The sequence below is a fragment of the Betta splendens genome, chromosome 14, assembly GCF_900634795.4.
Source record: "Betta splendens chromosome 14, fBetSpl5.4, whole genome shotgun sequence".
In the NCBI taxonomy this organism is placed as follows: domain Eukaryota; kingdom Metazoa; phylum Chordata; class Actinopteri; order Anabantiformes; family Osphronemidae; genus Betta; species Betta splendens.
This window is the reverse complement of record NC_040894.2, coordinates 3,319,246-3,341,307: the sequence shown is the minus strand read 5'-3', so window position 1 is coordinate 3,341,307 and position 22,062 is coordinate 3,319,246. Positions and strand designations below refer to the sequence as shown.

At 48.9% G+C, this 22,062-nt stretch overlaps 1 protein-coding gene across 2 annotated transcripts in view; it reads left to right on the top strand.

The window, feature by feature from the left end:
* Window positions 1-11,987: 11,987 nt before the first annotated feature.
* Window positions 11,988-22,062, top strand: part of LOC114870082 (glucocorticoid receptor-like) — a 33,162-nt gene continuing 23,087 nt past the window's right edge. For both annotated transcript variants that reach the window (XM_029174766.3, XM_029174765.3), the window contains exons 1-2: window positions 11,988-12,454; window positions 13,778-14,955. In XM_029174766.3, coding sequence (XP_029030599.1) covers window positions 12,434-12,454; window positions 13,778-14,955 — 1,199 coding nt within the window. In that variant the 5' untranslated portion in view covers window positions 11,988-12,433. The remainder of the gene's footprint in view (window positions 12,455-13,777; window positions 14,956-22,062) is intronic.

The following is a 22,062-nucleotide window of genomic DNA, read 5'->3' as shown; positions in this document are numbered from 1 at the left end:
CCTGTGTTCGGACTGAGATGCGCCTCAGAAAGCCTCCGCGCAACCAGGATAATGTCTTGAACGAGGGAGCAGACGAGCGACAGGTGGAAATGTACCGATTTGTATTCAGCAACGCAGCGCCGCCTTTTAATGCATCTGCAAAGCCACGGGCGCATGAATATTCACGGGCAAACCGTTAGCACAGCACTGTGTGTGATTTGCTCCTGCACCTCATTAGGCTAATTGTCCCCCCTCGTGGCACTGCGGATTCTTCCTGCAGCGCATTCAGAACTCCATGAACTAACGCAAACACTGAGTCCGGCTCGTTTGTTTGGTTCAGTTCACTCAGGTTCACTTTTGGACGCGCGTGTGTTTACTTCCTGTTTTTTAAGGAAATGTACACATCAGATTCCTTCAAACCCATTTGCTGTATGCAGCAACAAACTGATTTAAGTACCAGGTTAAAGGCCTCTGTGAGATGTATTTGAGTTCCCTGCATTGATCCCAGGATTCCAATCTTAAAGTCGTAATATAAAAAAGTCACATTTCCAAGGAACAGTCATAATTCTTAGATTAATGCCTCTATTCAAATATTTATATAGTGACTCTAATCCTGTGGCACTAATACATTTGTGAGAGCTTTTCCTTCGTGAAGAATCAGCAGACAGTCCTGACGCTTGCTCTTATTTTCCCACTGGGAGGAACTGGCAGAAATGTCTTCATTGTGTTTGGCTGATTCGTTGCAGGTGAAGTTGCACCTGTTAAAATGGTCAAACCCCCGGATGCCTTTACTGCTGAAGCCTTTGATCGCAGATATGTGTATTTTCAGAATCACCTTGTCCTCATTGTCTGTGAGAGACATAAAAATGCACCGAGTTCACTCCTGAAGAAGCGTTTGACACATTGAAATAAAAGCGGTTTGCATTCAGCTTACGCTGGGATGCATCCAGTCTAGAAGAGACACTTCACCCCTTCAGATGATTCTGTTTGCTCTGGGTTCTCCACAAAATGTGTGTCCGTTAAAGCTCTCTCCTCTTTTCTGTGAGGCAAAGGGATTAATGAGATGAAAAAAGCCAAACAAAGCAATAAGGAAGGATAATCTGGACGCCCTAATGCTGAATGACCCCAGCGTCTGCGTGTCTGCTGGTTTACGGGGCAAATGTGAGTTCAGACTTTACTGGACATGACATAAGTATGATGGCAAATATTCATGCCATTCCATATTTGTCTTTATCTTGTTATGCTTAAAGTATAAAAGTGCAAATCCTAAGTTTACATTTGGCTTTAATGGTCTGGATGATCATTCGATATGGAAACAAATCCTCAATAATCCTTTAATGTGAATAAAAAACTGCAGTCTAAGCTTCATCTGGCTTTCGCTCAGAGCTTCAGGTTGAGTTTTTTCTATGTTTACCAAAGCCTGGCGTTCTCACTGCAGCCGGATTCATCTACCGCTGCTCAGTGGAGTAAATATAACGTCACCCTTATTTCAGGAGTCATTAGCTCAGTAGGTAAAAGTAGCCGATGCAGAAGTGGCCTCACTCTTTCTCTCTCCCGTCTCCAGGAACCTGGAAGTATCTGCTGTGATGCTGCGGAGCTGCAGGATGATGATGGGCCAGCGGGAGAACCTGGACCAAGGCAGAGTATGACAATAGTACAAGCAGTGAAAGGAAAATGAAGGTTCAAAGTCAAAAAGCAGCACAATTTATTTTAAAATAAGGGTGTCTTCATGCGTGCATTCTGAACCAAGAGCCTCCAGAGCTGCGTCTGAGCCGCTGCCGCTCGCCGTTCTGTCCCTGCGCTGGTGGCGAACAGTAAATCCAGCGCAGCAGCTGACACTTGGTCTTATTTATGGCACAAACAGGGCCCTGTTATGCAGCTTATCAGCATGCCTCGTATCCAGGCTGAGCCGCGTTTGAGCAGCGGAACAGCAGAATATGCACTGGGCGACACCTGGCAAACGCCTAAAAGTCCCGCAGTTACTTTCCTCCAAGTCTGGACGGCGGCTAAAAGGTTGCAGCGACAATCCGGCCATTTGTCTGCAGCGTGACAAGAGGTGTTAGGCATCGAAAGATGACAGGCCATCAAAGGCCGCGCTGTTGGGCCGAGCAGACACTGCACAATGAGTGGCCGCGGTCCAGACTGTAATGGAAACAGCTCCCAGTGCCAGTCTGACATTTCCCACAACTAGAATGGACTCGTTTCCTTTAATCAGTTGAGTTTTCGGATTAAGTCCCTCGCGCGGTCGTAGTCGCACACGTTTGTGAATGTGGGTTTACAGGATCTACTGTCTGTGTGTGAGGATCAGGCTCAGTGATAGAAAAACAATCTGAAGCTAATTTCACAGCTTTTGCTTCATAGTAAATTATTCCTCTCTGAATTCCAATCAACCTGCGAGAGACTGCGGAAGGTCACTGATTAATATGAAGAAATAGAGCTGAATAAATTGTTGGTATTTAGTGATTAGGACTAATATAATGTACTAAAATGCAAACTCATTATACTTCTAGTGCCTGACACTAAACTAAATGTACTCAACAACACGGTTTCCTCCTCTCACCCTCAGTACTGTACAGGCAGTGCCTCTGCCTCATACAGTTAATGGCAAATGAGATCATTGTGCTCTGACTGTTACGCTGCTGTTCACCCAAAGCAGCGATCCAGGACTGTGTACTAATATTTACTGTATAAAATAAGTACCGAAAAGGTCACAGACACCTGCTGATCCGTACGTCACAGAACAGGTTCCCAACACGTCTGGGAGTGATTTTAAGCAAACCAGAGTAAACAGGCTGTGTTGAGTTTGCAGGAGCAACCTGACAGGTCTTTAAGTCATGCTTGTTTGATTTTATTTGACCCACAGCATCATTTCGGGACCGGCACCTGATCGTCCATGCAGCCAAGTCAATATGTCATTTTCCTCCTCTTCCTCCTCCTCCTCATCATCATCATCATCATCATCCAGACTTTGTTGTCACATCCTGCTTTAAGCCGCTCGCTCTGCTAATATTTAGATGAATAATTTTCTCCCCTCATCCTAAAAGCACTCGTCCTTTTATCTTGGGGCAAACTGTGCAACGCAGCCTCCATAACGTCTGTGTCCAGCCTGGAGTAGCCATGGGAACATCCACTCCGGCTGCATCCTGATTGCAGATTAACGCACTATGACTGTAATTGAGGCTAATTTACACATCTAATTACTCCTCCTAGATAAACAAGCTTCTCATTAGCGCAGCAATTAGCCAGGTAATAGAACCCTTGGTTTTGGATGACTTTTGGATCAATAAAGAATGGGACGGATCAAGATGAAATGCAACGCTTCAGTAGCGGGGACAGCTCTAAACAAAGGGTATATGAGGAAAATGCTTTGAGTCACTAAGAGGCTTTTATTTTGAAAGGGGATTTATCAGCTGCTACGAGAGCATTTGTGCACGACAAACTAAAACAGGACCACACAACTGAGTCAACACATTGTTAATTTTTTTTTCTCAGAGGCAGAATCAGCTGATGCACAGGAAGCACAATAAAAGAAATCATTAGAAAATAGTGGCATGCTGTGACACAGAATGTTAGAGACCGGCTCCACCGTTTTTAACCTGGACGTTCAGGCTGAGAGGCCGGACTCCTCCTTTGAGTGCGGATCCACCGCAGAGCGAGAACAGACGCTGCGCCTGCGAAGATGATGTGTGACTAAGAGGAGTCACGTGCTTCCATTCATCAGTGACCTGTAGCTGCATGTGGACCCTCAGCGCTGGTGTACGACATCAGGGCCTCGCGGTTCACAGCAGCAGCGGTTGTGATGCTCTCCTGTGTTTGTGATGCTCTCCTGTGTTTGTGGTGCTCTCCTGTGTTTGTGATGCTCTCCTGTGTTTGTGGTGCTCTCCTGTTTTGTGGTGCTCTTCTGTTTTGTGGTTCTCTCCTGTGTTTGTGGTGCTCTCCTGTGTTTGTGGTGCTCTCCTGTGTTTGTGGTGCTCTCCTGTTTTGTGGTGCTCTTCTGTTTTGTGGTTGTCTCCTGTGTTTGTGGTGCTCTCCTGTGTTTGTGATGCTCTCCTGTGTTTGTGGTGCTCTCCTGTGTTTGTGGTGCTCTCCTGTGTTTGTGATGCTCTCCTGTGTTTGTGGTGCTCTCCTGTTTTGTGGTTCTCTCCTGTGTTTGTGGTGCTCTCCTGTTTTGTGGTGCTCTCCTGTGTTTGTGGTTCTCTCCTGTGTTTGTGGTTGTCTCCTGTGTTTGTGATGCTCTCCTGTGTTTGTGATGCTCTCCTGTGTTTGTGGTGCTCTCCTGTTTTGTGGTTCTCTCCTGTGTTTGTGGTGCTCTCCTGTGTTTGTGATGCTCTCCTGTGTTTTGTGGTGCTCTCCTGTTTTGTGGTGCTCTCCTGTGTTTGTGGTGCTCTCCTGTTTTGTGGTGCTTTCCTGTGTTTGTGATGCTCTCCTGTTTTGTGGTGCTCTCCTGTGTTTGTGGTGCTCTCCTGTGTTTGTGATGCTCTCCTGTGTTTTGTGGTTCTCTCCTGTTTTGTGGTTCTCTCCTGTGTTTGTGGTGCTCTCCTGTTTTGTGGTGCTCTCCTGTGTTTGTGGTTCTCTCCCGTGGTTGTGGTGCTCTCCTGTGCGAGCGTGTCGGTTCAGGCCGAGCTGTGTGTGATGGAGTGATCGTCCGTGGACGTCGCCGGTGCGAAGCGTCTGACTCATCGCAGCCCATTTGGCTCTGTTCATGCGGAGGCCTGTCCCCACAAGCGCCTGGGCCGCTAACTGCTCCCTCCAGCATCCGTCTGACACATTCCTTGATCGCTAATGTATGAGGTGTGGCGGCGCAAAGGAGGCGAAAGCGTTGATGGAAACACGCAGCGGACGCTAAGACGTTCGCGTTGTTTGTGGAAATAGTTCTGATCAATAAACTCCTGAATGACTTGTGACTCAGTTGAAACGGAGGCTGACTCACTGGCGTGAATCACAGTTCTGTTTTTTTTGTCACTAGCATTGTGTTGCAGCTTTTGACGCCCACCGCGGCTCCGTTAATGGATTGTGTAATTGCACTGAACGCGTGCAACTGGTCCTCAGGCTTCTGTAAAAAAACACAAGTTTCAGTTAAATTTTAGCCACAAAGGGAAAATAAGAAGATGATTGAATAATGATTGAATTTATTATTATTTTCATTTTTCTTGTTGTATAATGTTCATTTGAGCCAAGACAAACAACACAGACAATTTAACGGCGTTGATCCTCTCCAACAGACACAGAATAATAATAAACCCATTTACACTTGATGAGTCCAGGTTTCATCCTCTTGGCTTCTTCTGAACGTAGACTCAAAGCCAGAGAATTATTTTGCTACACACATAAGCAGCCACGTTAGATAACGTGTGCTTAGTTCCAAGTTATTTGATCAATTTTAATTTGATATGTTGAATAATGCAGCAGATTTCATACAGTTCATGTGAAATCTGTGACTCTTGAGGCGGCCTGTGTCTAAAACAACATGTGCTGGCTTTTCAAACAACATCCTGCCGCTTCCATCTGGTCAAACTGGAAACATTTTACTATACGAGGATGTCCGCTTGTTGCCAGGAAGGTGCAGTGGTTTCATGATTTGGGTTTCTGAGCAGGTCTAAAACATAACAAAGCTGTCTGCGCACACTGTATGGAAGCACTGTGCATGTGTGAGACTGTCCCATGTGTCCCTTTGTGTGAATAATGCCCGACTCAGAGCCTTCTCCTCAGTCCTCACTGCATACCTGCCACTAAGCACATGATAGGTCGGACCCGAAAGGTCAAAGACGCCGCGTTTCCATGGCGACAGCTTTGCCAGCCTGCAAACTAAACTAAATCACCGTGCAACCTCGTAAACGCCTTAACGCATGCAGAAAGCCGCCAGAAGGGAAAGAGTGAATGAGTTTAACCTGAACAGCCTGAAATCCACGATAAGCTGCAAAGCGTCATTTCACATAATGCATCACATTCATTCCTGACCTATTTATGTTTATAATGTCACAAACTCCAGAGAATGGTATTAATCTGTGAAATGTTTATTTTTGTGCAGCTGTACATGAATGATGTAAACAGTCGCTGTAGGTTTTCTTTGCTGAACATTTTGAACCATCAGCACTCGAACATAGGACTTTTCTCCTTTCGCTGAGTCTGGATCACATGTGATCCCTTCATATTCCCTGGAGCTTATTGCCTCTGTAGCTGTGGGAAGAAGGAGCTCAGGGCACACGCACAGACAACATTAGCAAAACTGATGCCAACTTCACCGAGGGCAGAACTTACAGACTGTGAGTAAAGGTAATGATATTCACAACATGTAAAATGCACTATGATCCATTTACATCAAACTGAGGATTTGTTACCTGGTTCAGCTTCACTCTCTTTCTCTTTTGCATAAAACACCGAGTGGGATCACTGTCTCTGTCTCCCCGTCTCCCACTGCCAGATGAGTGAATCAGCTGTGAAAACAACAGCTGGCTAAACTCTGAAGCTACATAAACAAACACCTTATGGGGTTTTGAACAAACGGGCCTCCATCATACGCTATCATCAATAGCAGAGGTAATGAGCAACCGCTAGTTAAAAATAGAGAAAGAAAAACTCCCTCCGCGTAGAAGTGGAAAATACTTAGCAGAGACTGGCTGCTGGTTATGAAGAATGAGCTGTGGGGGTCCGGCTTCATAGTCATAACCAACTACTCAGATCCAGCACAGAGCGTAATTAGCGTTGGTTGGATTTCTGGCTGCTTTGCCAGAAAAGCCACAGCCAAAACTGTTAGTTTCACTTTTACTGTAGAACCTGCAGACGCTGCCAGTAGAACCGTTAACCCCCGAAAAGCCGCGCGTCGGCTGCGAGCGGAGGCGAAGGAATCACGGCGCCGCGGGTTCATCAGCGGAGCTCGTTGGGTCCACTTCTGAGAGCGAGCAACTGGTTCCGATTATCTTCATCATCGTCATCTGTGGACAGCGGGGAGTTGCTAATCTCACAGCGCCATAAATCAGCAAATACAGATATAAACACACTGAGAAAAACTCCGTCCCCGTCTCTATTTTGGTCCTAAAATTATAGGCCTCTAATAATTGTTTTGCTGCAGCAGGTGGCCAAAGTTGAATAAATCTGGTGTTGCTAAAAGTGTTCAGCTTCAGTTTTGGGCTTCTCTGTGTTCCTCACTTTCATTTTGAGTTTTTAAATATTAGATTGGACCGATCTCTCACAGTGAAGTCCCCTCTGGACGCTCCACCGTCTGTGAAGCCCCCGATCGCTCACATTTGCCGCGAGCCCTTTGTACCTGTGCTTGTTCAGAGTGGAGTGGGTTGGACCCAGGCAGGAACTGGGGCGAAGTGCAGCCCGGCGCAGCGCAGGCCTTTTCCACTCCAACCAGCGCTATCTCGGAGGCCAAATCGAGTTTGTGGGTTTAGACGAAGAATGAGAACACGCTGTCCTTCCTCGGGCTGATCTTCAATTCAATCTAACAGCCAAAAACCTCATTACTTGAGGTTTTCCTCAGTTCAGCTGACGTGCAAGCGACAGGGAGTTTTTTTTTTATCTGCCACTAACTGTTGCTTGCATCTTTGATGGCATCGCCCAGAATGAACGTCTCCTCCTCCCACTCATGAGGCCGTGCACGCCGTCCCCCTTCTGTTTTTGGCTGCACAGTCATTCAGATAAAAAGATGCACTATCAGTGGATGCAGTTCGTTTGCTCTGGAATGTAAACAGCACTTTGACCTCCGCTGCTCTAATTCCCCAGATAGAGAAACGGAGAATCTGACGCAACGCTTCCTTACATGTAAAACCTTATGGGAAACGTTTCACCTCTGCTGAATCCGGTGGGCGAGACCGAGTTGTGGACACGAGCACAGGCCGAGTCCTCTCCTGAGCTGAACTGGGACATGAAGACTTTCCGAGCAGGGCTGACTTTTACACCAGCACCAATGCAAAATGTTGGCCCGGCTCTGGAGCCACTTTGAGCTAATTGCAGCCTTGTCGGGCTGATCTCCGCTAAACCCCTCTTTGGCTGCTAATAGATCATATTGCTTTGTGAACTTCTCAATCCAAAGGTCACTGTGGTCAGCTGACTGGAAGCCCAGCGCCGAGTCACGCTGCACGCTTTGTGCTGGGTTGTTTCCACAAATTTAATGAGTGAGTGGGATGAAACAAAGCGAGACCAGCTACCGCTCCATTTAAAAGGACTGTAGCAAGTGCTGCTTTATTTATATTCCTGATGATGTACGACTAAGCAGCTACCGGACGCCTTTGCTGACTGATGCATGGCTCAATGGAGAAGCAGATAACGAGTCAGTAGCTCAGTCTGATTCACAGAAGACAAGCACAGGTGCAACTAAAGTGTGGTTATGTAAATAACAATTTATACCAGACTCAAGCAGTCATATCGCAGTGCATTAGCACCTAATAAATAGCATACGGGGTCTGTGATATTCAAGAGCTCGTCTGCCACTTTCCACTATTCATGCGCTGCTTTAGGTAATTTAAGACTAAACGGTGCCGCCGCTGTCCTGGAGATGTTTCCTGGCCGACCTTGGCCCGACCTTGGCCGGACCTTGGCCGACCCGGGCCGACCCGGGCGGCCCGACGCTCGGCTCCTCGCTCTGGATGAGCTGCCGCATGTGGGCATGACTCACATATCTGAACCAGTCGTTCTGCTCGCAACATCAGGAGCTCTTTCCACCGTTTGCAACATGTTAACTTTGGAGCCAGTGTCACCACAGACCACAATAAAGAAATACTACACTGTACAGAAAGTGGAGTATCCACACATACATAGGAATGTAGTCTGAACCTGAGGAAACAAAAGAAAAAACCCAATACTTAAAGCGACAATGTCCTGAATTGTGCTTTAAGTACAGTCTTATAATAGATTTCCTATAATTGTCTGTGACACTATTGTATTTCCCAATATTCTTCTCACCACACCCACCTTGCATAATGAGAATTCTTCGCCGTCACGGTTCATTCCACGTATCAGACGTGTGGGACAGAGACCGGTGGAGACGTGGAGGCGTGAACCAGCGCTTCCTGGAGCTCTGCGGGAGATGGTGCGTCGGGCCCAGACCCGCCTGGCTCCGGGCCCACGTTGGAACCAGAGGGATGCGGGATGTAAATGATGCTGCTGCATCTATGAATAACTGTGTGAACAGATATGTGTAACCGTATCTACACAATGCGCCGACTTGGACGGACTTCCTCATTTCTGGTCCAACGCTTGTAAATGTCGCTGTCCACATGTCAGGGTTTTCTTACATCACACACGGCGCTGACAGAGGATCGCTTCATGCAAATAGAAGTTCAGCGCAAGGATCGGTTCTCATGAGGCCTTTGATTAGGCTTGGGTGGATGAGTTCCAGGCGGTTTCGTGTGGAGATGAGTCTCTGGACGGTTCTGTGTGCAGCATCTGACCTGCGCTGGACAGTGGTTCTGACTCTGTTTACTTTAGATGTTCAGAACCAGAACAGAAAGACAGAATTAAGTCCTTTCTGGACTTCATCCTTAAATCTGTTCTTCCTTCCTTTCTGGACTTTCACGCCAAAGTCTGATATAACTTTGTTGCGTAATCTCTGTGTGAGCAGTGGTTGATTCTTGTAACTTCTCCTTTTGTCCCCGGTTGAAATTCACACAGTTGAACTCGGACCGGCACCGGTCCGGCCCGTGGGCCTCCCTCACGCACATGACATGAGGTTAATGGCGGCTCACATGCTGCTTCCAATCACACGCTCGCTTCGCTAACATCTAGGGCCGCCGCTGTTTGAGCCGAACCTTGATCTGCATCCTTTTTTTTTATTTGACTGTAATGTTTGACTGTGTAGGAACGAGCACGGACAATTAAAGGGACCGCTGAGGCCTCATTCAACCTCCTCCAGCTCCAGTTTAACTCTCAAAATACCTGCAGATTTTAGTATTCTATCACATTCATTGGGACTGTATTCTCAGTGCTCCTTGTGCTCGTTTGCTGGTTGGACACGCTCGGCCTGCGAGGCCGGAGATCTTGGCGGCGGCGGCGGCAAAAACAAATCTGACGCTAGCTGCTAACACGGTGCAGCCTTTTACCCAATTCACCTCCATTAACACCGGCTAATCGAGGGCCGTGGAAACGTGCCCCCCCTCGGACGGCGAACGAAGCCCTGACGCCTGCAATGAGAGCGTTGGGTGCGATTGGGGAGTTGAGCCGAGGAACAGGGGCGTTGTTGCTGCAGTGCCATTAGACTCGTAGGAGGGTATTTTTAGCCCCGTGAGCACCACACACAGATTCCTCCCGCTCCCATTGTACTGTATGTAGGTGGAGGCAGACATTTCAGAGCCGCAAATACAAAAGGCTCTGCAGACGAACCACACGCTGGAGGGACTCTCCGCTTAAGTCGGACGTTCGGAAAAGGAAAAAGCTGCCAACGACGTTAGCGGCGTGTTCCTCTGCTCACATCCACACGTTCCAGCGCAGTCAAAACCCTGCGTTTTGTTCTGGTCGGACGCCTGTCGTCCAACAGGATCGCCCGCTCTTCACCCGGCGACAAAAACTCACCGTGTTCCCGGCCATGTTTTGAGAACAGTGTGGTTTTGCGGGGCCCTGGGGAGCTCCCGCCGCTCTCCGGCCACGCTCGCTCCTAATGAGACATCCACATGCGCCGGACACACTCCTGCCGCCGCTAATGAATTAACTCGCATGGAGGGCCACACCTGCGCCCCCCTCTCCTCCTTCTCCGCTCCCCTTCTTCTGGCTGCTGACATCTGCACGTCTGCACGGCCGGCGCCGTCCACTCGTCCCACGACCCCCCCACACACACACACCTCCCCCCGCTCCCTGAGCCAACTTCGCTACATTCATAACTCAAATTGGTCCTCGTTCTGCTCCGGTGAAGTGCCATCAGGGAAATTAATTCCTAACCAGAGACCTTGTCTGGAGGAAGTGACCAACAGCATCGAATACCATTTGTAGAGTTTGTCTTTTAAGTATATATTTTAGGAAATTCCACCAGAACTACTGTAAAAGTGGTAAGATAAAGGAGACTGACGGTGCTCTATCTCACCCAACAAGATGAAGGCCTCCAAACCTTATCCCTTCAGGCAGAAACCATTGATGTCTTATCTACAGCACAGGGCGAACGCAGCCTTCAGGACTCAGGTTTACCTTAAGGCTCCCGCTGTGCTGCAGCGAGCTGCCAAGTGACCCCCGCTTCCTCCTGCAGCAGAGGCCTTATCAACACCCATGATTAATGCCCCTCATCTAAGAATCCACCCGGGGAAGCGTGTTTGGACGCGGTTCTGCTTTCTTCGGGGGCTGTGTTTCAGGTCTTTTATCAGTATATGCCTGTGCATTCATTTGCATTGCAGGAACGTGGGATGAATGCAATCGGAGCTATAATGTGTCTAAACACGTTGCTCTCATATTTCTTACATTGCTTGTGTTTTAGTAGCTGGAGCCTCGTCCGCTGTCTGACTTGGTATAAGCTGAGTCTGTCACGACATCCGCTCACAACAAGTCAGCGTCATAACATCTTCCAGACTCCTTTCCTCGCTCACAGGGGGTCACATTGCCTCATCCTGACCACAAAGTGGCCTTAAAGGGGGATCTCAAAGCTTTAAGTGGGTCTAGAGTAACCGTGGTGGTTTCGGTGGTTGCAGGGGCAACAGCAGATCTTCGTTAACTGTCTCCTCAGTCCCACCATGCGTGACGGCAGTCGGAGACACGTTCTCACAGATTCCCCAGCACTTTGAGTGGGGCAGGGGGCGTTCACCGGCAAGTGTCAAACTAAAAGTGCGTGAAGGTCCCACAGACGGACAAGTGACAGGAAAACGGGCGTTTCTGCTTAGAAATAAAACTACCAATATTACGCGTGGAGGCATTTAGTTGGTAAGGCAACGATTTAACTGGGGCGCCTCGCATGGAAATAGTTGCTCATACGTATAATTTAAAGGTAATCGTGTGACATTTAGGACGACATTAAACGCCACTGCGGTTTTATTTTGAAGGTTCTAGGCGGAAGCGCTCCGCCTTCAGTCAGTTTGGCACCGTGACTAACTGTCCGCCCTGCCCTCTCTGAGTTCGCTGTCGAGTGCGCCAGGGCAGCTCGGCTGAAGCATATATCTTTAATGCCCTCGCTGTTTTTGCGGCGCGGCGGCCGAGTATTGCGCCACGGAGCCGCCGAATAGCCGTGGATTTACCCGGAGACGGCGAGCGGGAGAGCGGCCGACGACTTTATTTCGCTCGGCGCCGGCAAGTTATTGACAGATCGGCGAAACGGCGCACACGGCGTGAGTCGCCAGCTCGCGCGAGCGCAGCGGCGCAGTTGACTTTAGTTATAAAACAGTTGATATTGCGGACAACAATTTTTGGCGCACAGGCAGCTGACACTTCACGCAACACTGCTTCGAGGAAGGGCTACTGTTGCAAAGGTTGACTGGACGTGGCGCTATTCCTCCGATGTTTTTCCAGCTGGGACTTATTGGAAATGACCTAATCGGTGGAAATGATTCGCTTTTCACTACAGGTACGAGCCACTTCCACTCGTGTGTGTGTGTGTGTGTGTGTGTGTGTTCCAGCAGAAATGTTGAGTGCTTGTTGGCGGTGGTTCCGCGGAGGTAGGCCGACGGCGAGCTGCTCCGGCGCGGCGACGCGACACGACGCCGCCACCATCGCCGCCGCCGCACGAGGGAACCGTTTTGATACGAGGAAGAGAGAGTGTTGCACAAACTTCAACGGACTCGTCTTATCGCGCTGTCAGACATTGGCTGGAGGCGGCTGCAGTTTCCTCTGGCCGCCGACAGGTTGCACTAATTCCGCAGTCGTGCGTTGCGCGGCACTGTAGGAAACGCACCGGGGGGAAAAACCTGAAGTTCAACTTCAACACAGTTGAATCCGCTCGCAAATGCGCCCGTTGGATCAATTTGGTGCCAAGGGTTGCGCGTCAAATGGTCCAAATGCAGCAGCTGCAGCCGTGTGCGTGGAGATCCGTGTGTAGAGTGGCGTGGGCGGGGAGAGGTGGTGAAACCTACTGTATGACCAACACGAAAACCTTCTCAGTCTCCACCGCAAAGTGCAAAATGACTGTTCATTCGGCGTATTTGGGAAACCAGCGGCAGCCTCACGTGGTTCCCACACAGGTCTTTGCACGGGATGCGCAAAGTCCGGTCCGCAAACAGTTGTTGCTGGAGCTCGGAGTTGCTGGGTGTTGATGTGCGGGGCTTCGAGGACGAGTGTCACCGCAGCTTGAAGCAAAAACCGCCCGAAAGCGGAGCCAGCATTGATTATGTCACAGGAAACCGGAGTTATATCACGCTGGCGGCGGTCGAAACGCCAAGTTTAACGTGTGATGTTGACTCAGCGCACTGATTTTGACGCGTGTCACGTGTGGCAGGCGTCGTAGTTAATGATCAACAGATAAACGAGCGAACTTCCATTTGCAGAGGCGGCGTTTTTATTGGGTTTCCATTTCATTTTAATCATCAGAAGCATCAGATGCCGACTGCGTGTTTATGTGTAGAAAAAACCCGTCTTTGCGCCTTTTTTAGTGTCTGAGGCCGTTTGCGGCAACGCGAGTCCTGTCTGGGCATGTCGCGCACTCCTTGACTCGACTCATGAATGTCGTCCTGTAACGCGCGCGCTTTGATCAGGTTGCCCTCCGTCTCCTTCAGCCATTTCAGCCTCTGCCATATTGTCCCAATGTGGGCGTAAAAAGCGGAGATGGCTTTTTGTAATTTGGCACAGGAGTCATGAGATGAATCTGCTGTTTATGGGCTAACCTCTCCCCCCTCCCTCTCTCTCTCACTGTTTGTGTTGTGGCCTCCCTCGCCCGCGCCCTCCGTCCTGCCAGGATAACGAAATGGATCAGGGCGGACTCAAGCGCAACGGTAATCGAGACGACAGCCTGACATTTGGGGAGACGGGATCCAAAGGAGGCCGAGGTCCGGGCGACGCGGCCGCCTCGCCGCCCCAGCACCTGCCCGGCTCCGGGTCCATGGGCCACCCCGCGGTGGCCTCCAACGGGCGGGGCCGCATCAAGGAGCAGGGGGACTTCGGGGGCCTCTTTGAGCCGCCTCAGCATCTGGGCCCGAGCGAGCGGCTCGACGTGAAGGAGGGTAAAGTCGGCCGGATGCAGAAGCAGCGCCAGGACGTGGGACTGTTCAGCGTGGACGACGGCCTGTCTCTGAGCATGTCCGACCTCGACCCGCTGTCCACCTCAGTCATCAACACCTCTGAAACCTCGGTCCTGGGCAACCTCCCCCTGCCTGACCTCTTCCCCCAGAACATCAAGCAGGAGGGGACCTTTTCTATGTACAGTGTAAACCCGGGCTCCGGCTCGTGCGACCTGGACGGGAGCAGCGGCAGCCGCCTGATTGAGGAGACGGCCATTTGGCAGGACCTGGACCTTTCCAGCTCCCTGCCAGAGATCAGTGATTTTGAGCTGGATTCGGAGGTGGCCCACTTGGATACCATCCTACACGATGCCGGCGGCGCTCGCGACGGCGGCTTGCTGAAGGAGAGCAAGGCTCTGATGGGGAACGGGACCGGCGTGAACGGCACCGAGCAGCAGCAGCCGGTGCACCATCACCTGCTGGCGCCGCCGCAGCAGCGCCAGGTCCACCACCAGCCGCCGTCGCTGCTCTCCAGTGACATGATCAAGGAGGAGAAGGACCCCAGCGACGCCTTCATCCCCATCTGTACTCCGGGCGTGATCAAACAGGAGCGCGAGGACGGCGCCGGCTTCTGCCAGACGCAGTGCCTCCAGGGCGGCATGGGCGCCCTCCAAGGAGGAGGCCCCATGTCCTCCATGGGCGTCGGCGGAGGGCCGGCTTACGCCTACAGAGCCCCGTCCTCCTCCAGAGTGGACCTTCAGGATCAGAAGCCTTTCGGCCTGTTCCCAAACCTGCCGTCCGCGGCCGAGAGCTGGGCCCGGGAGAGCCGGCACGGGGAGTGGCCCGGGATGCCGCGGGGGGGCGACGGGCTGCCCTCCGCCCCGGCCTCGTCGGGCTTCTCTGTCAACTTCTCCAAGTAAGTTTCTTTCCAACTATCGTTCTCTCACCACCTCCCGAAGTTGCTTCCTTTCACGTCGCACCGTTGGCTCGTGATACCGGGAAGCTAGTGGGACGCAGAGCGTTGGGAGGCAAAGGGGGGTCCTGTGCCGGTCCGTGCGCATCACATCAGATTTTAGGGAAAAACATGCTGAGGCCAAACGTGCGTGTGATCTTATTTTTTTACAGGATTAGTTTCTTGTCAGTACAAGTAGATCGAAGAAAGAGCGTTTGGCTGAAGACCTGTCGGATTCCAGAAGGAGGGAGCGCTTCATTTTGGTGGCTTGGAATCAGAAAACCCTTTTTTAGAATGCATTTCTATTCACTCTTCCTCCTCACGGGTCCGTGGCTGCCGACCTTCTGGCCCGTCTCCGTATATTGTGCTCCTGCGCGGTGTGATGTATGAGCCAGCGTGCTCATGTTTAATGCAGGGGCATTGAGTCCTGGGAGGAGGTTGTGTACCGTGGGCAGCTCTGAAGTAGCATCCGCTAACTGCAGCGTCGTGGAGGATCGTTAAGACAGATTTATTTGCTGATTTATGGTCTTCCCTGTCAGGACGACCGATGCAGGCTTATCTGAGGCGGTTCTGTTCTGATGCCACGAGGCGCTCGGATCAGGCTCCTCGCTCAGATGTGGAGTGGGAGCAGCGCAGCCACCGTTTGGCCGGATTGTTGCCTGTAGGGTACGAGCTGTGACCTCACGCAGCCCGAGTCCCTCCTCACTCCGTTTTCTCCACAGTGCCTGATCTTAATTACACTGCGAGCGTTGTAACGCAGGAAATCGATGCCACCGTTAACACCGCGGCGAGGCTGCAGCCAAGTTCTAGTTTGTTGGACAGGTTTTTAATTTTGAGATTTGAATTTTCTTATCGCGTTATCTGAAATGTGTTTTTGCCGTTAACTGGGTCAACGGTGGAACGTGCCCTCCATTTAATTTATTTATTGTCCTTTGCTCCGTGTGAGGCCTTTAATTTTTTATTTCAGCTAATTATCAAAACGTGTGAGTGCTGTTATCATCACACCTGCTGTGCAACCTATTGTACCCAATCAATTAATCAATCTTTATTTTTATAGCACCTTTTATACAATAAAGATAAAAGACAAAGTAAATAAATAACTGAAATAAACCAAAACACCACAACAGTGTAAAGTGGTCACAGCAAATGTGACACAAGGATAAAACAAGAAGAGAAAAAATAACAAAAGTGAATAATAGATAAAAGCTGTAATTAAGGTACGTTTAGTTACTGTATGTTTTTCTCTAAGGTCAGTTGTTTCTGTTCAGATCGTTGTAATTTGTTTGTCATGTTTAATTAATATTCCACTGATTCATCTGCATTCTTCAGAGCAGAATGTGCCGTTCGCTTCAGGTATAGACTCCTTCTACACACAGATGCTGCTGCGGTGCACGTAGTCCTGCACCGAGTCCTCTATGAAATGAACTTGTTGCTCGGCACCAGCTGATATTTGCCGAGGCGACCTTGCGTCACGTTGTGCTATATTGCATTTGTCTCTCGTGATGTGGAGGGTGTTATTCTATTATTACCCTCACGTCGACCTGCACGAGAGCTTTCATCCGACTGTAGATGGAAGCTGATCACATTGCTCCCAGCCTCGCGTATAACTGTTCATCAAATACAGGATGAAGTGAGACCCTGAATTTAAAATGATGCACGATGCTTCTTTCATCAGGATGACTGTGTGTGTGTGTGTGTGTGTGTGTGTGTGTGTGTGTGTGTGTGTGTGTGTGTGTGTGTGTGTGTGTGTGTGTGTGTGTGTGTGTGTGTGTGTGTGTGTGTGTGTGTGTGTGTGTGTGTGTGTGTGTGTGTGTGTGTGTGTGTGTGTGTGTGTGTGTGTGTGTCCACGTGTACAGCTCTGCTCTAGAGCACTGCTCTCTCGCTCTCTTTTGATTTTATCTTTTCATCTCTCTTCACGTGACAACGTCATCCATACACATACACACATTCTCTTACACTCTCACATGGTGTGATGTAGATTGTGGAAGTCAAATGTGCAGACCTCGTTCTAAAAACATGACGACTGACACTTTTGGCCTCCTCCAATGGGAGCTCGTACTTTTCCTGGCATCTCTTCTGCCTGATATTTTGGTAGCAGCCATTCAGACCCTCGGCTCACCGATATCAGCTGCTGTGGCATGGGAAAGAAGTTTATAGGAAAGTGTCTAAGTGATGCACAAGGTCATTGTAGAGTTTTATTAATTGATATAAACTATACTAATGCGAAAGCTGATGATGGCAACCGGAGCATTTATTCTTTTTATCTGCTCATCTGCCTGATGTGACATTTTGTTGTTACGAGGCTAAAATATTCGAGATTTGTGAACACTTATGTTAAATTGGAAAAATTAACTGACCAGTAATTTAAGTTTTTTAAGAATGATGTGCAAACCAATGATTTTAACAAGAATAATAATCATTTAATTGATCAATGAAGAATGAGCTCAAGCGTCATGATAATAAAACGTTTGATGAAAGTCTGGTAGAACTCAGGTGTTTGTGACTTTGTGTACGTGCCACCCATCAACAGTCAACACACAAAGTGCACGCAGGCACTTTTGCGTCCCACGCTTTGTTCTCGGCGGTCGTCTCACGCGGGTATCGGCACATGAAACGAGCTGGGGCTGAACTAGGTCAGGCGCTCGTGTGTTGACTCAGTTTCCTGAATTTGAAATCACTTAAGATCCTGCCAGCCTCAGACCCCGGTGTTTGTTTGGCTGAAGGCTTTTAAACTTTTTAGACTTTCTCCGGCGCGTTTGTCGCCGTCATCGGCGGCTGTGATGGATTTGTGTTGTGGATTTTGCCAGTCAGACGTTATTGATGTGGAGCATAAACATCCAGGCTGTTGAGCTGTGCTCTGCCTGCATCCTGCCACTACTCTATCAAAACCAGCTTTGCCAAATGTGTTCAATAACTGCTGCTCTGGAGCCCGGGCTGATTTCCATCGATCTTTCGGCCCAATCTGTGTCCGATGGCTCCTCACACCTTGTGTGGAGGCCGACATCAGCAGAGGGAGTTTCCCAGAACGATGACAAGCAGCTCCTTCATTCACTTTGCACCACTTTCCGTCTCCGTGGGCTACTGTCGTAGGCATAAGTCATGAATGCACAGTGCATTGAGCCGCTCTTGGATCCAGCAGCCGAGCCGTTTCTTTTTTAAGGCCGGCCGCTGACTTGTTTACTCTGGTGTTAGGTGTTGCAAACATTTCCGAGGCCTGTGTAACGCGCCACATGATGCATTTAACCCATTTAGCACCCTCTGGAGCATTATTCGTATAAAATGTGAAAACAAATGCATGAACTGCACAAATTAAAAGACGACGATGATGATGATCCTGGCACAATAAATACTGCACGTTTGCAGGGAAATATATTTGATCTAATACCTGTCAATCAGGCAGGTAACAAACAAGCTACACAAGACAAAAGGCGTGAAGCTGTGAAGAGAATTCCAGCCGCGTACAGTACTGCCTGAAAAGAAAACCGTGACTGAGTGATGATGACAAATATACCACGAAGGTGCTAAACGTTCACATAAGCAAACTTCTGTGAGCAAACTGTGCCAGGTTATGACAGAAGAGAGGATAAATTTAGCCCTGGCTGGTCTGAGTCACTGTGCTTAATAAACAGGCAATGAGATTATTATGTTTGGAAGCAACTCAATTAGGAAACAGGAAGTGCGGAGTCTGGCGAGTGGAGCGGCTCAGGCCGTCGCGGCCTCGGCACCGTCCTAAAGCTTCTGCTTATTCATTCCGTCGCTGCTCGTCCTCGTGTCTCGCTTTACTTGTCACTTTCTTGCTCTGTTGTCACTGGGTGGTGAGCGTTGGTTTTCCTGAGCGTTTGTAATGTTTGTCCCAGGAGTTCAGCTGCAAAAAAAAAAAAAAGTCAGGAGTTACGTTCTCATGAAGCAAACGAAAAGCAGCAGCAGCGTCTTTGAAAACCAAATCCTGAAGCTACAGGCGCTGGAGATTTGCATATCAGGCCGGCCCATGTGATGGTGATCATGGAAACACTGGTGGGCTCAGAAGTTTGATGCAATGCTTCTGAACTTCCAGGCAATTTTACATCAAATGAACGGCGATGCTTTGAGAGATAATGCAGCTCAGACGCTTGTTTTGCTCACGCAAACGGGAACAAACAGACCAACGGATGCTTCGCCTTTTGGAGTCATTAATGTGGTGAAATAAAACCAGCTCGAGCACATTTTTCCGTTTGTGCACATCAGATTTTGAATGGAGCACAATGTTCAGCGAGATTCCAGCGTTGCGTCGCCCGACGCCTCGCTCCTCCCGGTTTCGTCATCCGCGTCGAGGGTCAAACCCGGGCTCGTTCAGGCGTTTTGCCGTTGAACAATGGGGAACTTCCATTGTGAACGCAAACCGTACAAATGGGCTTTTAGGCGCTTCGGTGCCAGCGCTGTATATTCTTCGATTTGTCCCGACTTGTTTTGCGATCGATGAATCAAGCGGGTGGAATTTCCTGCCTGCGCTGTGTTCCAGTGGAACCCATGGCTGTAAAAAAAGCCCTGGGAGCAGTTGGGCACGGGGCCATTGACTCGTGTTGCTCGGCGTTGGAGCCTGCGTGCGTTTTGAACCGTGGGATGTTTTACTGCTCTGTTTGTGTCGTGCAGACGCGTCGCTGTCTGTTCATCACTTCTTCTCAGCATCCACGACAGATGCGCTCAATTTCATCTGCCCTTCCTCCTGCGCATAGAAGGGGAAGGCCCGTCTGCTGAGGAGCGCCTGCAAATGTGACCTCAGGGATTTTAGCTGTGTTGAAATTGTAACATGATCTATAAAAATCAATTTTAAGCTTTTATTGATTAAATAAATCTTACAGTACAAACAGGACTCCTCTCTGTTTAAGCTGTTGGAGTCTTGAGCTGCTCTGGTTCCTCCTCCACATGGTTGAAGATTCGGGAGTTTTCCTCTACCTCATCACCTGCTGCAGGTTCAAACCGTTCTGGCTCCAAACGTCCAACCTCACAAAGTGTGAGGAACTGAATGAATCCCTCTGGTGTCAGATCTGTACGTGTGAGCGCAAGTAATAAGTGAACCTTTTTCAGGATGACGTGGTTGGACACGGCCGACTTTCATCAGAGCGGAAAAAACGATGACGCGTTTTATAGCGTGTCAGATTTAGATTGATCTTAGAAAACCTATTTTTTCCCACAGTATTTTGAAACTCCAAGTCTTTTGGTGGTAATTATTATACAGTAGGTTTGTCCAACAACCTCCAGTAGAGACTTGCTTCCGTCTTTTATCACTGTCCTGCCCGGTTCATAGGTTGTCACCAGACAACGCAGGACACCTTATGCCATAATGAGTCAATGATTTATCTGACCAAGTTTACTGCACATATGCAGTCAAACATTCACCCCTTCCTCAGTTTATTCTCATGATCTGTTGCAGCTGGTTTCAAAGAGGGGGGAAAAAAATGATAATGACCTAATTTTTCCATGCTTAAAAACACGGAGGGTTTAGTTTCCTGGATGACTCACGTCTCATTGCTTTGTTTGCTGAGGCTTTGCCAGACCCCAGGGTTGAAGGCGGATCGTGAGGAGCTGTCAGCCGGTCCCAGTAAATGCTGCATACTGTAGTATGATCATATTTGATGTTTGTTTCCTCTAAAAGCTGAAAATGCTGCGTTATAGTGCGTCAGCGGCCTTAATCTGAGAAACTACATTTATGTATGTGCAGTTATTAAATATCACGACTCCTCGAATCGGTCACCATGTAATTAGATTAATTATTAAACTGTACCCAGACCGGTCCTGTGCAGCCGGAGCTAAGCCTCCACTGACGCCTGCTCAGGGAGGATCCTGCCTGAAACGCAGTTTGGAGCTTTGCAGTTTTGCTCGTACGTTGCTGTGTTTCTATGTGTGTTGCTTCCCTCACAGTTGCTCTATGGACGTCCAAAGTATAATTTTCATTGCCTTCTTGGGGGATGGAGGACGCTCCTCCGTTTCCTCTGCAGCTGCATGTGGCACGCGATGCCGAGTCTGACGGACACGCCCCGGTTGCTGTGGCGCCTTCTTATTTTCCAATACTAGAAGCAAAGTAGCGTCATTGATAACCACCACCCTTCATAGTGAGGTATGCATGAAACCGGCAGAACAGTGCATGCGCTTGTCTACAGTCAGTTTGAATTCAGAAGTGAATTATTCAGAATCAATGGTTTTTTTAGTTGCTTCATTGGTATTGGCTCCTTCCAGTCCCCTTGATACTGTAGCTGAATGTAATATTGACCCGTCTCACTGCCAAAGATGCTCGTGTCTAGATCCGCGTTGGTTCAGCAGAGCTGCTATTTTTAAAGCTGCTTTAGGTTGTGGTGATGATGCTTTGCACGGTGCCAGTGCTTCTCCTGCCAAAGCATGTTGAAAGTAGATCAGTGTGTTGGAAAATGCTTCGTGCCAGACATATCACATTTGTTGCTCAATTAATGCATGAGTTGGGCAGATATCAGATATGGGGCAGCATCAGCAGGATTCAAAGCCTGTGCTCTTTTAAAGGTGTTGTTCGTGTCGTGGTCGGAGCTGGTTTGTTGTTGTGTTGGCGCTGAATCTCTGTGAAATGCAAACTCATCGGATTGTGTTTAAAAAGCATTCATGAGTTTGAAAATAGGCTCTGGAATCTCCCTAGAAGTTGCTTTTCTGACTTCTGAGAGTTGGAAGAATTCCCCAACGAAGACCTCAGGATCCAAGATGGCCGACGGTGGGAGCTGCTCCGCTTTGACTTCGTAACCGGCCTGACTCGCTCCGTGTAGTTGCTACTGTTTAATTAATTTAATGATTTACAGACCAAATGCACAGTTTTGCAATGTGGCTCCATTAATGTTCAATCTTCCACATTATTTCTGACAATGTATAATTTAAAAAAACAACATTTAGGATACTTTGCTCTAACTTTATTTTGAAGGCAACTTGTTTTGGACCTGTTTTTATTTTTTCTAACACCCACTCACGTACCCTCTTCCTTTTCCTCCAGACTCTTTGCAGTTTTTATGTCTCCTTCCTTTCTGTTTGCCACCTCTAGCCTCCTGGGGCGCCTCTTCCTGCTCAGCCCAGGCGTCG